The sequence below is a fragment of the Gadus morhua genome, chromosome 1 (genome assembly GCF_902167405.1).
Source record: "Gadus morhua chromosome 1, gadMor3.0, whole genome shotgun sequence".
In the NCBI taxonomy this organism is placed as follows: Eukaryota; Metazoa; Chordata; class Actinopteri; order Gadiformes; family Gadidae; genus Gadus; species Gadus morhua.
In genome coordinates this window covers 19716475-19733974 of record NC_044048.1, presented here as the reverse complement: position 1 = coordinate 19733974, position 17500 = coordinate 19716475, and the positions used below count along the sequence as shown (strand labels likewise).

General features: G+C 51.4%; 1 protein-coding gene across 1 annotated transcript; it reads left to right on the top strand.

The window, feature by feature from the left end:
• The first annotated feature begins 2263 nt into the window (after positions 1-2263).
• On the top strand, positions 2264-17236 carry tmco4 (transmembrane and coiled-coil domains 4). Its single transcript, XM_030361169.1, has 14 exons — positions 2264-2422; positions 2629-2776; positions 3906-4080; positions 4676-4703; positions 5303-5432; positions 7151-7248; positions 8199-8342; positions 9179-9298; positions 10819-10983; positions 11546-11682; positions 13114-13198; positions 13721-13838; positions 14033-14150; positions 15688-17236. Exons 1-14 carry the CDS (start codon positions 2377-2379, stop codon positions 16207-16209), a joined length of 2034 nt encoding a protein of 677 aa, XP_030217029.1. The 5' UTR covers positions 2264-2376; the 3' UTR covers positions 16210-17236.
• Positions 17237-17500: the final 264 nt, after the last annotated feature.

Below are 17500 nucleotides of genomic sequence, written 5' to 3'. Positions count from 1 at the left end.
TTGCATATTTACTTTGACACATGTTGGTGTACAGGATGAAAAGTAAGGGTGACAGCACACATCCCTGTGGTGAACCAGTAGAGGAGCAGAGTTGGCTGGACAGTACTCCATTAACCCTGACTCTCTGTGTCCTTTCAGTTAAAAAATCCACAATCCAGCCCACAAGATTAAAACCTAGGTTGAATTGTTCTAAAAGCCGGCTCGCCAGGATGTGTGGTTGGATTGTGTTAAAAGCCAGGAGGGACACGCTAGGCCGTGCTCCACCACAACGGGGCCAGCTCCTTATTTTGACAAAGTACTCAGGTTGTACTAACATAAGCCTACCCCTCCACACACACACGCACACACACACACACACGCGCACACACACACACACACACACGCACACTCACACACACACACGCACACTCACACGCACACACACACACATACAAACACGCACACAAACTCACACAGCCAACCACTAGCACAACATGTACGCAGACACACACACACACACGCGCACACACACACGCACACACACACACACACGCAAACACACACACACACACACACACAGCAAACCACTAGCACAACATGTACGCACACACACACACACACACACACACACACAAACACACACACACACACACACACACACACACACACACACACACACACACACACACACACACACACACACACACACACACACACACACACACACACACCCAACCATCAGCACAACATGCAGACACAAACAGACACACACAGATAGCCGCACCCATGCCCAGGCACTTATAGGGTCATACACACACCCTCCACCAGAACCAGCACAACTTGCGAGCAGAAACACAGACACACAGGCACACACACGAAAGACAAAGCACAGAGAGACACAAATACAAACACACACACACACACACACACACACACACACACACACACACACACACACACACACACACACACACACAAACACACACACAGAGAGTTTCAATTCGCCCCCACACGCTTTTCCTGTGGGGGCGAAAAGATAGAGAGAGAGAGAGAGAGAGAGAGAGAGAGAGAGAGAGAGAGAGAGAGAGAGAGAGAGAGAGAGAGAGAGAGAGAGAGAGAGAGAGAGAGAGAGAGAGAGAGAGAGAGAGAGAGAGAGAGAGAGAGAGAGAGAGAGAGAGGGCCCCAGACACCAACTGAAGCATCGTTAAGAAATTAATTGTCAACAAAGTCTTCAAATAAACATGTGTGTCTTGTCATGTGGGCTCTGGATAAAAAAAAGATCTTTACGACTTGCAGCGTGGGTGAAAGTAAATTATTGACGCATATCATAATCAGCAAAAACAAAAAAGACTCTTCTTGATACACGTCCAACGTGGGAATCCGTTATGCAAATAAGCACCATTCTACGGTTCTATGTCATTGCGTTTCATCTCCTGTATGCGCGACCTAATTTATCCTATTCCATAGAGCAGTAACAGTGGAACAACGTGTCGCCGGGGGCGACATCAAGTCAACCTTCATAAACCTGCACCTCTCGTCTCCTTGGTGGACGTCTCGCTACTGTGTCTCACCTGCGGGGATTACCTACGCGCGGCAGACAGAGAGGCGGCTCTGACGTCACCCTGGGATCGACTAGAGATGTGAAGAACGACCTCTTCATTCATTCATTTTGGAAAAGCAATTTTACCAACATATCTCAATTATTGTATTGGAAAGTCCGGTTGAGATTACTTTATTGAACCTGGGGTGAAATGTTTCTGTTACAATTGCTCAGCTCAAGATAAAGGAAAATAGAATAGTACATTTCAGTAAAACTTTTACGAAAACTGAAAGAACAGTTAGGCAGTAGAATTTGTCCACAACCAAGGAGGGAAAATGTTCATCCGTCCAACTAAATGTACGCATGTAAATAAAGAAATGAAACTCAAAAGCTCATGCCAATACATATGACTATAACGTGTCGCGTGAAAATATTTGAGCAAAAAAAAAAGTAATACCGGTAAGTTAATAACGTTAATAACGATGTTCTGTGCTTTACAATATCAGGGCCAAGGATAAATTACAGATGAAACACTTCCGCCTGCTGGCTAACGGCAGTAGTGCGCCGACTCTGTCTCTTGAAAAAATTATACCCTACATTTCATGACAAATGACAGGCTATTATATTATATTTATCATTTAATAAACACCACAGTTTAACAATGTAGTCTTTCTTAGTATCAGCCCTTTAAACTGCGTATTGTATGTTTGGTGAACGTGTCCGTCTTGAACGCAGCCCCGTCCCGGCCGACGGAGACGTGGACGCCGCGTCACGGGGCCGCGCACAAACAAAGTCCAAATAAGTTACAGACCGCAACTTTCTATCTCTCTGCTCTTATAAAGGACTGCTGGACAGAAATGGAGACAAGACGGGGGTCAAATCCAGATGCACAGTTCACCCCAGGTACCTCGACGGTTCTCAGGGACGTGTACCCAGGAGTAGAAGCGTTACACATGTAGAAATATCAACAGTACTCTCCGTTACTCCGTATGGCATGTGCCCGAGCACAGATACAGCAGGAGGAAGTTCACGTCCTGCCTATTTGTGACCATCTGTTCTTAGAATCCATAGATTGTAGTCGTGGTTTGAACTTGTCTTCGTCCTGACAGATCCGGGGGGTTCGCGGGGTCCCGCGGGTCCGGGGGATCCAAGCCCGCCGCTGATGTTCGGCAGGTCGCTGTCGGAGCCGGGTCGGTTCGCCCTGGCCGGGCTGTGCGGAGTCTCCCTGGGCCGGCTGTTCCACGGCCCCGGCAACCGGTGAGCCGAGAGAGCACCTGTCAGGCTCTCACATATGATCCCTTGGATATTGTTTTTATTTTTCAAGAGTCCCGGGTCCGTTACAACAAGTCTGTATCATAAATAGTGTTCGAAAAGTAAGACTCTCAGGTAGTTTAACAACTACGTCAATAACATCGGTAACCCAAACGTTTACTGTGGAGGCACAGTTTTATTCGGCAGTCAAGAGTTGGCACTCCAAACACACACTGTTGGCAGCACCTCCTAACCTCAACCCCTCACCCTCACCCACACCCTCCTCCTAACCCTCTACCTGACCCTCACTCTCACCGAACTGTGAAGACACATTCTGCTCCTTAACGATACCACATCACCACAACTACCTGTTGTTAAATGTCGTTACATCGCTTAAAAGCGGTACTTATGTGAGTAAATACATGGTAGGACATGGTCATGTACATTTACATTTAGGGCATTTAGCAGACGCTTTTATCCAAAGCGACCTACAATAAGTACATTTGTCAGAAGAAAGAAAAACAATATTTCACGGTCGGTACAGTAAGGATGTCCATAGAACCAAGTGCCAAGCACTAAGAATCACTAGGCTAACCCATTCCCCGTATAAAACAAAGATAGGTTGGATAAGACACTACACAATGTTAAGTACTATTATTAAGTGCAAGGACGTACAACAAACAATAAGTGCATAAAATGTTGAGTTTGCAACCAGAAAACGGCACTCTAAACAAGGTAATAAGTTGTGTAACCATGTTGTGTTGACTGTTATATTGATTAATAAGTAGTGTATCCATGTTGTGTGGACTGTTATAAGTTGTGTAACCATGTTGTGTGGACTCTTATAATAAGTTGTGTAACCATGTTGTGTGGACTCTTATAATAAGTTGTGTAACCATGTTGTGTGGACTCTAATAATAAGTTGTGTAACCATGTTGTGTGGACTGCTATAATAAGTTGTGTAACCATGTTGTGTGGACTGCTATAATAAGTTGTGTAACCATGTTGTGTGGACTCTAATAATAAGTTGTGTAACCATGTTGTGTGGACTGCTATAATAAGTTGTGCAACCATGTTGTGTGGACTGCTATAAGTAGTGTACCCATGTGTTGTGTGTCTGTGTGCGTTCCTCCAGGGACTTCCAGGAGCAGTGTCTGAAGGGTCTGGTGCTCTGGCTCGGTCTGGATGAGTCGGTGATGCCCGTCATGGCCGCCTTCCTGTCCGGCCTGGGGTTCGAGGGGACCGACACCTTCCTGTCCATCCTGCAGGAGGAGCCGCTGCTGGCCGGGGGGGCAACCCCCGTCATACAGGTACCCTCGTCTGTCTGTCTGTCTGTCTGTCTGTCCGTCCGTCCGTCCGTCCGTCCGTCTGTCTGTCTGCGCACGCGTGTGTGTGTGTATCTTTGTCTGTCTGTTTCTCTGTGTGTGTGTGTGTGTGTGTGTGTATCTTTGTATGTCTGTTTCTCTGTCTATCCGTCTGTCTGTGTGTGTGTGTGTCTGTTTTTCTGTGTGTGTGTCTGTTTCTCAGTCTTTGTGTGTGTGTGTGTGTGTGTGTGTGTGTGTGTGTGTGTGTGTGTGTGTGTGTGTGTGTGTGTGTGTGTGTGTTTGTTTCTCTGTCTGTCTGTCTACCTCTCCCACTCCCTTTTTGTTCATCTGACGTTCTTCAATGCGTCTAAAGAGTCCTATGATGTATTTAAAAAATCTATTGAATGTACAAGCTAATATGCACCCTTCTCCCATTGATGTCCAGTGAATGGGTCCTGTCTGGCTCTGAGTTGGGGTCGGGTACAGAGGGCTCTATGAATGTGTTCTATTAGAGTTCTATTATCCTGGAGCTATTCACGGGGAGCAGACTGTCTGCTGTAGCTTCTGCGTGAACTTAAAGCCGCCTTTCTCTTCTCTTCAGGACCTGGTGACTTTCTCTGTCAAGGACGGTAAGCTCTTTGTTCAAATGGAAAACGTTCACATTTTGAGAAGATGTTGTCCCCGAAATACACTTGTCATCCTCCAACATGCATGTCTTTCCCCACACACATCTCATCATTTCCAAGACACATCTCATCATTCCCAAGACACATGTCATCATTCCCAAGACACATCTCACCATTCCCAAGACACATGTCATCATTCCCAAGACACATCTCACCATTCCCAAGACACATGTCATCATTCCCAAGACACATCTCACCATTCCCAAGACACATGTCATCATTCCCAAGACTCATCTCATTCCCAACACAGATGCCCTCCGCCCAAAAACCTGTAATCTCCAGCACCTATGTCATCCCCCCAACACCTACGTCTTCGTCACAACACAGATGTCATCTCCAACTCTCTATCCTCCCCTCCTCCCCCCCTTCCCACCCTTTGTCCTCCTCCCCCCCTCTCTCCCCCCCCCCCCCCCCTGGTTCTGTGCCTCCCCAGGGCAGTACGACGCCCTCTAACCCCCCCCCCCCCCCCTGGTTGTGTGCCCCCCCAGGGCAGTACGATGCCCTCTAACCCCCCCCCCCCCCCTGGTTCTGTGCCCCCCCAGGGCAGTACGACGCCCGCTCCCGGGTCCTGATCCGCCACGTCTGCTCCCTGCTCCGGGTCGCCCCCCGACGGCTGGAGGAGTTCGAGGAGACGCTGGGGGAGACGCTGACCGAGGGGGGGGAGGAGAGCGAGTAAGAGAGGGGGGGACGGGGGGCTGGAGGGAGACGGGGGGGGGGAGGGATGGATGGATGGATGGTTGGATGAATGGATGGGTGAATGGTGCCTGATGGATGGACGGGTGAATGGTGCCTGATGGATGGACGGGTGAATGGTTGGGTAGATCACTAGGATGGATGTGTGAATGCGGCAGATCGATGAATGATTGAATGATTGAATGTTGAATGGATGGGTGGATGGATGATTGGTAGGATACCTGAGATGGTGCTGTGAGATGTGAGAGGGTGAGGGTATCTTCAAAATACATCACAATATTTGTCAAACTAACTCCATAGCATCTACTACTGTACAGTACCATGTAGAAGGAGAGGGTAGCCAAGGGGATAAGTAAGGGGGCCATCTCCCGCTCCTCTCACACTGAATCTCATCAGATCAGCAACGTGGACCACAGCGTCCTAAAACCACCCAGACCTCATTTAAGCCTCGTCACAGTTCCTCGATAAGAGGCGTCCCGGTCGAGACACACATCAGCAGTCCCGTATCGATATGAAGGTGATACATCGCCCAGATCTGCCCCTAAACAAACGGGGACATCATCTAGAGTCTGGAACAGGAGCAGAGATCGGCTGTCTGTATCTCCCTCTGATTCCGGTGTGTGTGTGTGTGTGTGTGTGTGTGTGTGTGTGTGTGTGTGTGTGTGTGTGTGTGTGTGTGTGTGTGTGTGTGTGTGTGTGTGTGTGTGTGTGTGTGTGTGTGTGTGTGTGTGTGTGTGCGTGCGTGTCTCTCTCTCCCTTTTTGCGGCTGCCTAATGTAGGACCCCCTTCAACTGTAAGTAGTTTTTTTGTTTCCCAGCTGAAGCGTTCCCGCATGTCGTCCCTCATTCCCAGCGCTCCCAGCAGGGCCGTCTCACAGCACAAAGCCTCTTCCCTGTGTGTGTGTGTGTGTGTGTGTGTGTGTGTGTGTGTGTGTGTGTGTGTGCGCGCTCTGCTGTCTCTGAACATCACCTGCATCCGCCTTTACCGCCAGTACGGCTGAAGGCTGTCTACCACAACGGATGAGCGGCGCAATGATTAGAAGAATTACATACGAGGATCCATCACGTTTTGGTGATGATCTGGAAGTTGGGGAAGGAGGGTGGAGATGACAGACTTTAGACTAGAGGGATGTTGGAGATGACAGGCTTTAGAAGGAGGTTAAAGATGACAGACTTTAGAGGGATGATCTACATGTAACGGGGGCTGACAACCGTTTTGGTGATGACCTGGATGTTAGGGAAGAGAGAGACTTCAGATGGATGGTGGAGATGACGGAGACTTCAGATGGTTGTTGGAGATGACAGAGACTTCAGAGGGAGGTTGGAGATGACAGAGACTTTAGAGGGATGATCTACATGTAATGGGGAATGACAAACGTGTCGGTGATGACTCGGATGTTCGGGAAGACATCGACTTTAGACGGTTGATAAACACGTCGGGGGGGATGACGTAGGTGTTCTCTCTAAGCCTCACCTGCATCCGGCTTTACCACCGGTACGACTGAAGGCTGATTCACCCAGCAGCGAGTGGCGTGCGTGCAGAGCTGGGCTCATGTGCTTCCACGGAGGCGCGGGGGGGTTTATGGGAGGACGGGCTGGCTGTTTACCGGCTGTTTACCGGCTGTCAGCCTCCACTCCAGACTGGCCACGTCTCCTTCCTACTCTCACATGTTCCATCTCCGTCTCTGCATGCATTAGAGAGGAGTCATCGCGCCGCAAGAGGAAGGAGAGAGGACGCAAGCTGCGGCGCTACCTCCTGATTGGCCTAGCCACCGTGGGCGGGGGCACCGTGATTGGTGAGTAGGGTTTGGGCGATCGCTCTGATCCACGCTGACGCGTGGCGTTATGCCGCGACCCCGGTGAGACGTCTGTTTTAAAGGGCACAGCCCCGGTCGGTGGCTCTGATATCCGGCACACGGTTTAGCAAGCCTCCCACGGGACAGATGCGGACCGCCACGTTATTTTTAACGAACAGACGCGGTTGAGTCCGTTATGATGGACAAGTGGAGGGGTGTAGGCATTGATGTGTGGAGGGCAGTGGACGTGTCTCAGGTACAAATGACACCTGCCCCCTCTGTACTTTCCAATGTCAAACGAGATTAGGGCCCCACGTGGTCGAGGGTTTTCTAATCATCAATGAGGCGTTTGGCACGATTACCTAAACAATGTACCGTCAGAACACTGGGGGGATGTTTGCTGGAGATGGGCCTCTGTACACCTATGGAGATATTCCATAAAGGAGCAGCATTTTCCAGCTAGAATAGTCATTTACCACATTAACAATGTCTAGACTGTATTTCTGATTCATTTAATGCAATCTTCACTGACAAAAACCTGTGCTTTTCTTTAAAAAAGAAGGACATCTTCTTATTTTGAAACATTGTGCTGAACTGTATATGCTCCTTCTGTAATCCTTCTTTGGTCGTTCTGGTGAGAGCTGGACGTAGAGGGCCAAGCTGGGACGGGTGGGTTGGGGGGGGAAGGTATCTGTGCTCATTATTGGATGGACATCATTAACCCTTTTTAGGGTCAAAATATATATTTGGGATATATGATATCAAATGTCAAATATGAGTAATATTTTATATACGAATACGTGAAATGTTGTTAAAAAAAAGAGACGTGAAGAAAGAAAATCGATATTTAAAAAGAAATCTTCTAAGTGACCCCCCAACATTTGATCGGGTGGGTTCATCCAACGATAGCCCCCCGTCCGCTAACACTGACCTGTGCCCCCCCCTGCCAGGTGTGACCGGGGGGCTGGCGGCGCCCCTGGTGGCGGCGGGGGCGAGTGCCGTGCTGGGCGCCGGAGGGGTGGCGGCGCTGGGCTCGGCCACCGGCATCGTCATCATGGGCTCCCTGTTCGGGGCGGCGGGGGCGGGGCTGACCGGTGAGTCTGGGGGGGGGGGGGGGGGCTGACCGGTGAGTCGTGGGGGGGGGGCTGACCGGTGAGTCTGGGGGGGGCGGGGGGGGGGGCTGACCGGTGAGTCTTGGGGGGGGGGGGCTGACCGGTGAGTCTGGGGGGGGCGGGCTGACCGGTGAGTCTGGGGGGGGCGGGACTGAGCAGTTAGTCTGGGGGGGCGGGACTGAGCATTTAGTCTGGGGGGGCGGGACTGAGCATTTAGTCTGGGGGGGCGGGACTGAGCAGTTAGTCTGGGGGGGGCGGGACTGACTACTATGTCATAGACTTCAGAGGGATGCTCTACATGTAATGGGGATGACATCCGTGTCGGTGATGCCTCGGATGTTAGGGTAGCCATCGACTGTAGAAGAGGGATTATCAACATGTTAGGGGGGATGACAAAGGTGTTGGGGGGTACAGAAACAACATGCTCGTCGGGGAGGACCACCGCGTTGGGGAACGACTGCAGGCTGCGCTCCATCCCCTGGATGGGGGGGCTGCGGGTTCGTGTGTGGACTGCGGAGGAGGCACTCGAGTTAACCGCTGTGGACGCCCAGGGCTGACCCTGGACCAGGTGTGTGGGCGGAGGTCCACCTGCAGAGTGCTCAGAGAGCCGCGGTGGTTGGGAAGCACTCCATGGACGCAGCCCGTTTACGGAGTCTGAATCGGTTGTGATTGTGTCCCTGAAGTGCGGGCACTGGAGCCTCTGCTCTCTCTCTCTCTCTCTCTCTCTCTCTCTCTCTCTCTCTCTCTCTCTCTCTCCCTCTCTCCCAGTATATTCTGTAATCACCTCAACCTCTTGTTTGCCTGTCCTCTGTCTGCAGGTTACAAGATGAACAAGTGCATCGGGGCGATCGAGGAGTTTGAGTTCCTGCCTCTCAGCTCGGGGAAACACCTCCACCTGACCATCGCAGTGACCGGCTGGCTATGTGGCGGCAAGTTCAGTAAGGAGAGAGAGAGAGAGAGAGAGAGAGAGTGTGGCTTCCACACTTCTGTGATTGACCGGTGTGTGGCTTCCACACTCCTGTGATTGACAGGTGCGTGGCACATCAGGGAACTAATCCTGTTAGAGAGGCCCTTATTGGCTTAATTGACTGAGAGCCAAATAAGCCCACTTCCGGCTCCTTTCTGACCAATCAGGGCTTCTCTCCCGGCTCCGACAACAGATATTCTCAGAGTGCATTTCACTGACTTATAGCTGATGTCTGAGCTTGGATGACACACAAATAATAGCCACCGTATTGTACCTCTTTTATTGTTAGTATTTACTATCAATAGCCCAATGACGAATGCATCTACATGCGGACGGGGGTTAACACCCATCCTCTTACCTCCTCCCCTTGGGTGCACGCTAATCCCTCCAACCCCAGTATACCTTCGCTGTCTTCCGGCAAAACAAACCACTTTTGCACAGCGCTGCGGTAATTGCGGTTGTTGTCGGCGTAAACACAGGTGCCCTCTTTGAAATACTCTACGCCGAGAACCACTTTAGACACAAGTGGAGCTCTGTCCCTTCGTCACCCTGACAAATGGCCCCCCGTCCCACCCCCTACGCACAACCTCCTCTCCCCCCTCCTCCATCTCCTCCTCCCTCCATCTCCTCCTCTCCCCCCTCCTCCATCTCCTCCCTCCATCTCCTCCTCTCCCCCCTCCTCCATCTCCCCCTCCCTCCATCTCCTCCTCTCCCCCCTCCCTCCATCTCCTCCTCCCTCCATCTCCTCCTCTCCTCCCTCCTCCATCTCCTCCTCTCCCCCCTCCTCCATCTCCTCCTCTCCTCCCTCCTCCATCTCCTCCTCTCCCCCCTCCTCCATCTCCTCCTCCCCCCCCCTCCTCCATCTCCTCCTCTCCCCCCTCCTCCATCTCCTCCTCCCTCCATCTCCTCCTCCCCCCCCCTCCCTCCATCTCCTCCTCTCCCCCCTCCCTCCCTCCATCTCCTCCTCCCCCCCCCCTCCCTCCATCTCCTCCTCTCCCCCCTCTCTCCCTCCATCTCCTCCCCCCCCCCAACCAAACAGCTTCTCCTCCCCCAGATCACGTTCATCACAATTATTGTAATTTTTGTTCAGTGACTTTCTATTTATACTTGGTTTTCTCCCTCTTGGACTGTTGCCATTGTACAATACCTGTAAAATACCTATGACTGTATGGAGATAAATTACAGTGAATACATTTAATAAATGTGATCAATTTAATAAATTGAATAAATACAGAAAACAATCAATGCATATGCAATGATTCCCTGTCGCCCCCTCCCTCCTCCCCCTCCCCCTCCACCTCCACCCACTCCACCTCCTCCTCCTGCTCCCCCTTCCCCCCCCTCCTCCTCCTCCTCCCTCCACCCGCTCCTCCCCCTCCTCTTCCTCCTCCCCCCCTCCTCCCCCTCCTCCCCCTTCTCCCCCTCCTCTTCCTCCACCTCCCCCCCTCCCCCTCCTCCTCCCCTTCCTCCCCCCCCTCCCTCCTCCCTCAGGTTCCTTCCAGGCTCCGTGGAGCAGCTTGGGGGAGTGCGGGGAGCAGTACTGCCTGGTGTGGGAGTCGCGCTTCCTCCGGGACCTGGGCTCGGCCATGGCCTCTCTGCTGGACGGGCTGGTGGGCATGGTGGCCCAGGAGGCCCTGAAGTACACCATCCTGTCAGGTGGGTGGGGCCGGGGCCGCGCTAGGCCGTGAGGCGCTAGGCCGCGAGGCGCTAGTCCGCGAGGCGCTAGGCCGCGAGGCGCTAGTGGTTAGTGGCGTCAAGCTAGGGCTCTGGTTTACTGTAAAATGGACTTCTGTGTTCGAGAGAATAACACTTTTTATGTTTGTCGCTACAATGCTAAGCTTACATGCTATGCTACAATGCTATGCTTCCATTCTATGCTACAATGCTACGCTACAATGTTCAGCTAAAACGCTACCCTACAATTTTACCCTACAATGTTACTCTAATGTTACGCTACAATGCTATGTAGCAATGGTAAGCTACAATGTTACACTCCGATGCTACACTCTAATGTTATGCTACAATGCTATGCTACAATGTTATTCTACCATGCTAAGCTACAATGTTACACTCTAATGTTACACTCCAATGTTACACTCCAATGTAACGCTACAATGTTACAATATGATGCTAAGCTACAATGTTACGCTTCAACGTCACGCTGCGGCGTTCTGCTCCAGCGCCCGGCTCTGACCCGCCGCCCGTGTCCCCTGAGCAGGCATCGTGACGGCGCTGACCTGGCCGGCCGGGCTGCTGGCAGCGGCGTCCGTCATCGACCACCCGTGGTGCGTGTGTCTGAGCCGCTCCGCCGAGGTGGGCAAGCACCTGGCGCAGGTGCTGCAGAGCCGACGGCAGGTAGGCGTCCCCCCGTCAGAGCACCAGGTGGGAGTGGGGTTGGCCCGTACAAGCCGTTTAGAAAATCGGCCTCTTCTGACATCACAAGTGGGCGTGTCCACCTAAATGTGGGCGTGTCCACCTAGATGTGTGCTGGATAGATTCAATCTACCGGCCCACCCAGTGGACCGTAGGAAACGTTGCTCATCTATCCGTCCTACGTCCAGGGGTGGACACGCCCACCTGTGATGTCAGAAGAGGCCTGATTTTCAAAACGGCTTGTAACGGCTAATCCCACTCGCACCTGGTGGTGTAATATGTCACCTTTTATGTAATCGCACCGCTTGAGCAGTACAAAGGCCCGCAGAAGAAGACACCAACGCAACAGTGCCCGCTTATTATTATTATACACAGAGGTTGCTATTACGCCCTCAGACACACCTGAAGCTAATGCACCTGTGCTACCTTTACCTAGAGACTGCATGTACTGCATTCATTCATGGCTGCATTCATTCATGGCTTGGCCTTGTTGTAATGAGAGAGGACAGGTCAGCCAGTGAACACTAGAAAAAAGGCCACTCCTAAAATAAGCAAAAAAATATTAGTGCAAGATATTTTTGCTTTGTAATAAGCAGAAGTATCTGCCAATGGAACAAGTGAAAATTGTCTTAGTAAGATATCTTGAAATAAGACATTATATTGAAGCCTAACAAGATAAGAGTGATCTTGAAATTAGCTGGGGAAACTAATTTTTAGAAATATATTTTACTAGTATTGTGATGTAAAAGATGTGATGTAAAAGACGATTAATCTTTTACAAATAACACAGCAGCTTAAAAACCTAATGACATGTCAAAAAAGCTTGTTTAACCCGAGATATGACTCAAAACAAGATGTTTTCAAGACAGTTTCACTTAACAAAATATTCAAGATGCACTGTCTAAAAACAAGCTCCTTTATGTCACTTAAATCTTGCTCTTTAGGTGATTTTGTCTGATATTAAGTGTGATGAGATATTTTATAGATATATTATATATTTTTTTATATACTTGGCAAGATTTTGAGTTTTTGCAGTGAAGTCGGCATCGTGGTTACATCAGTGTGGAGCTACTCTGTGTCTGCACGGTTCGTCCAGAGATTGAGTTACTTCTGGTTCACACTTGGACCAGGAGGAGATACCCTGTATCCATAGGCTGCTAGCATCGCCTAGTAGTGAACTGTAGGAACTGAAGCTACGTTGCCTCACTACCTCCGTGCTCACACTAGCTTGCACACAAACAAACCGGATTGTTTGAGCGAAAGGATAAACCCCAGGCTAATCTTGTGATGTCGTTATCAGTGTTGACATAGCTCGGAGTTCTTTGCTCAGAGCGGCGGTGCCCTTGCGAATCCGCTCAGCTCAATGAGGGTTGAAGTAGCTTGGTTGGCAACGCTCTCCTCGTGTGTTTGAAGGGGAAACGTCCGGTGAGCCTGATCGGCTTCAGCCTGGGGGCCAGAGTCATCTACTACTGTCTGCAGGAGCTGGCCAACGACAAAGGTACGACGAGGCTGTGTTCTGCTGCCAGGGCCCGCCGGCTTGTAGTAGTGACGGAAACTAATTATTTTTAAGTCACACTATTTCGATTTCCGTTATAACAATTGTCAGCTCAAGTGGTTTTAATTCCCCCAAAAAGTTTTTTCTACAAATTGTTTGTTTCAATATTCGGTCAGTTACTCTAAAGAATATATGCATTATATTATATTATAAAAATAACATGTTCCCATTAATTGATCAATCGTAGAAAGACTTTTGATTCCTCTGGCTACTTATTAGTGGACCAATGGTGACGTGTGTGTGTGTGTGTGTGTGTGTGTGTGTGTGTGTGTGTGTGTGTGTGTGTGTGTGTGTGTGTGTGTGTGTGTGTGTGTGTGTGTGTGTGTGTGTGTGTGTGTGTGTGTACGTGTGCGGTGTACGTGTGTGTGTGTGCGCGTGTGGTGTACGTGTGTGCGTGTGTGTGTGCGTGTGTGCGTGTGTGTGTGCGTGTGTGCGCGCGGTGCGTGTGTGTGTGTGTGTGTGCAGGCAGTGAGGGGATGGTGGAGGACGTGGTGCTGCTGGGGGCCCCGGTGGACGGGTCGGAGAAGGCCTGGGAGCGGATCAGCAGGGTGGTCGCCGGGAAGATCGTCAACGGCTACTGCCGGTAAGACCCCCCCCCGCCCCTGTTCAGGACCCCAGACCCCCAGACCCCCGTCCTAGGCCCCGGCCACATGGAGCCCAAACGGGCGAAAACAACCCGGTTTGGTTTTACGTGGTTCAGGAATATCTCCGTAAGGACGGAGTCATGGCGTCGAGGTTGCGTGATGTCGTGGTTCTCCCCCCTTGTGCCTCCCTCAGGGGCGACTGGCTGCTGGGGTTCCTGTACCGCGGCTCTGCAGCGCAGATGTCGGTGGCCGGGCTGCAGCCCGTGGAGCTCAACGACCAGCGCGTCATCAACGTGGATCTGTCCTCGGTGGTGAGTCCTTAAAGGCTGTCTCAGCCGTGTTGGGCCGCGTGTCTTCTGCTGGTGTTTGAAGCGAGATCCCAAATGAACAGAGCCAGCTCGCCCCTCCCTTCCGTGTTTCCAGTAAAAACGTTCATGAACGCAACGCAAAACCCCACAACACCCACCCCTTGCCGGTGATTGGTTGGATACTATTTATTTTGGTTTTGAGTGGTTGGTAGAACCATTTGTTTTTGTGTACGATCTCGGGGCATTGGTTGCCTAGAGACGCGTTTTTTTGACGGCCTACGGGATATTTTTTATGAACGTGCTAATTTATGTTTCGGCCTAGAATCTGATACATGCTGATGCAACCTTTAATGGACTGCATTGATACAGCGCTTTTCTAACCAGCGGCCACTCAAAGCGCTGTACGATATCGCCTCACATTCACCCATTCATGCACACCGTCACACACACCGACGGCGGTGTCAGCCGCGCAGGGCGACAGCCAGCTCGTCGGGAGCAGTCAGGGTGAGGTTGTCTCGCTCAGGGACACCTTGACACATCGAACTAGCATCCTTCCTGTTACCAGCCGACGCGCTCTCCGTCCTTATGTTGCCCTGTCGGGGCGCAGGTTTTAAGGTGGATGGCGGAACAGAGGGGAATCCAAAGCGATTGCGTTTCGAATGGCTCCGTGAGTGAAGCTGTGACTAAATAACTCTGACTCTAAATCATGGAGAATGGGGGAAAAAGCAGCAACACTTTTGTGTGGCGGCAAAACGCTTTGCGCTATTATTATTTAGTCATGACTGAGGGAGCACTTAGAGTATTCTCTCTGGATGGCGAAACTGAACCGGATTTTAAACCAAATTGGAGTGCGACTTTATAACATTGATTTAGGAGCCGAATTTGATGTATAAAAAAACCCGCGTTCAGTATTAACAGAGCTTTCTAGAAATAAAAAAAAGATGTAAATGTAGCCCCCTAGCACTCGGTACACACGGTTTGTGTCTTCAATGCTGCACCAGTTTTCTTTACAGATCCTTTTTTTCCTTTTGTTAAATTAACCGAAGTGTGTGTGGTGTGTATCAACGCTCTGCATCTCAGAAGAACTGGAGCTGGGCTTCTCTTTATCCAACCTAGACACAAAGACGAGTGACACACATTGCCTGTTATCAAATGATGGACCTTTTATTAAGAGAGGGCTTCGATTCCATAGCTCGACCCGGGTCACGTTTAACATGTCAGATAAAACAGAGACCAACAGAAGGAGGCCACTGTTGGCCTTCAGTTTCCAGCCAGGTACGACCTTCATCCCCAGTCCTATGAGAGCCACTCTTGTGAACGAGGGAATGCCAGTTGGCCTCCGGCGGTCACGACTTCTGTGGCGCTAGAATCAGCAGAACCAGGTCGGTGTGTTGGCTGTTCCTCCCCGAAGCCCCGTGACGCACATCAGCACACGACACGCGGCAGACAAGAACTTGATTCAACTGATTTAAACACAGCGGATTTCCCTGTGGTTGTGATGAGGCTCCGACATAAAGGGTTCTGCGCGTGTGTTCCCCAGGTCAAAGGTCACCTGGACTACATGAAGCAGATGGACACCATCCTGGTGGCGGTTGGCATGCCGACCCGCGAGGCCCCCGGCGCCTCTGCCTCCTTCGGGCCCCTGAACTCGGTCACTGTCAGAGAGGCGGACCACCCTGACCCCCCCGGACTCGCAGACCCCCAGGCCCCGGGCAGCCACCCCAGCGCCACCAGGGAGAGGGATGAGGGGGGAGAGAGGGAGGGGGAGGGGGGGGGAGAGAGGGAGACGGAGGGGGGGGGACAGGAGGAGACGAGCGACGGCTGGGACATCCCTGACATCTCGGACCTCCTGGCGTCCCTCGGCGACGACGGAAACGAAAACGACGTCGTCGGCGATCGTCGCCCCGGGGACGCCGGCACCCCCCCCCCGCCCGCCCCCCGGGCCCCGGACAGTCCCGCCGAGGACGGGGAGAACCTGTCCTGGGGTTGGGACGACGCCCCCTGGGCCGCCCAGAGCAAACACGTCAAGCGGGGGGACGGGGCGGGCAAACCGAACACGTGACAGGAAATGCTTCGTTCTCTCGCTTTTTTTTCTTTTTTACGCTACAAACTCACGGGAGGGGCGCGGTCATCTCGCCCTGGACTCAGACCCCCCCCACCCCCCCCCCCCCCCCCCCCCCCCCCCGTGCCCGCTGCCAGTCATTATCAGTGTAACAGAGATCATTTAGATTTTAAGTCATCATGGCTTTTTAACTGGCTGGCTAGCGCCTGGTGAGGACGCGCCAGTGTTGAGCGACGTGTGTGTTTGTGTATTCTCCTCGGAGCCGAGAGACGAGGTGGAGCGGATGATGTTCAAAATCATCCACGCAATATTCTGCTCAATTTAACGCAGGCGACGCCGCAGGTGCCATCGCCATCCCAGAATATTATCCCATCTGGTGGCTCGGTTGCCATGGGAATTACCGATGCAATCAGATGCTTGTTTTTGCAATCATTTCGTGTCGTGTCGTCGGTGAGAGGGAGATTAGTTCGGGGAGCTTCAAGGAGTTGACATTCTTTATTTATTCCGAACCAGTGTGTGTCCCATTAGTACTGCTTGTTGTACCACCCCCCCCCCCCCCCCCATAATGTGAATGTGTGTATTGCTCTGTAACAGGCCAGTGTCTAGCCACCAAGGCTAGCCACTTGCCTAACATTACGTTGATTTAAAGAGGTTTTTTAATTGAATGTACCTTGAGTTCTAGTGACCCATTATTTTCTCGAGTCATTTTGTATAGACTGGGGGATCCAACGACTGAAGGAGAAAAACAAAGAATGAATGAATGAATGCGTGTGAATCGACCGCAGACTTCTAAACCAATGGGTGCTTCTGCCAAACCATAACCACACTGTTGGCACCCATTTCAGTTCGACTAGTGAAGTGATTTTATTTTTTCCTTTTCTTTTTCGTCCAAAAAAAAAACCAAATGATGATAATAATAATAATGTGTCACTCGCAGATGGAATGGTGCCGTGTTAATATTTCAGTTGACTACATGTTCTCTGACACTGCTACAATTAAAAGCCTCTCGGGGGGTTTTGTTACGAGAGAGAGAGAGAGACTGAGTCACTGTCACTGGTTACAGGTTTGTCTGCGAAACGTCTCAGCTCGAGGAAAGCGCGTGCAGTTCTCCCTGCGGGCGTTTCAACGCTCTCCCATCGTCCATCCCCTCCTGGGACCAGTGTGGGCCTTCTGGGGGGTCACCGACCCCCATCCCCGCACACCACAACCTCTGCTTCAAACCCACCCAGGAACCACCCCGCCGCCACCGCCGACGGTCCGACCACAGAGAGGCGTAGACGAAGGACGAGAT

What these genes read in the sequence shown, in the direction of transcription:
- tmco4 (XM_030361169.1), top strand. Translation starts at nt 2,377, where the DNA reads ATGGAGACAAGACGGGGGTCAAATCCAGATGCACAGTTCACCCCAG. An exon ending in AGATGCACAGTTCACCCCAG is followed by an intron (nt 2,423 to 2,628) that starts GTACCTCGACGG and finishes TCGTCCTGACAG; the next exon opens with ATCCGGGGGGTTCGCGGGGT. An exon ending in GGGCGGGGGCACCGTGATTG is followed by an intron (nt 7,249 to 8,198) that starts GTGAGTAGGGTT and finishes CCCCCCTGCCAG; the next exon opens with GTGTGACCGGGGGGCTGGCG.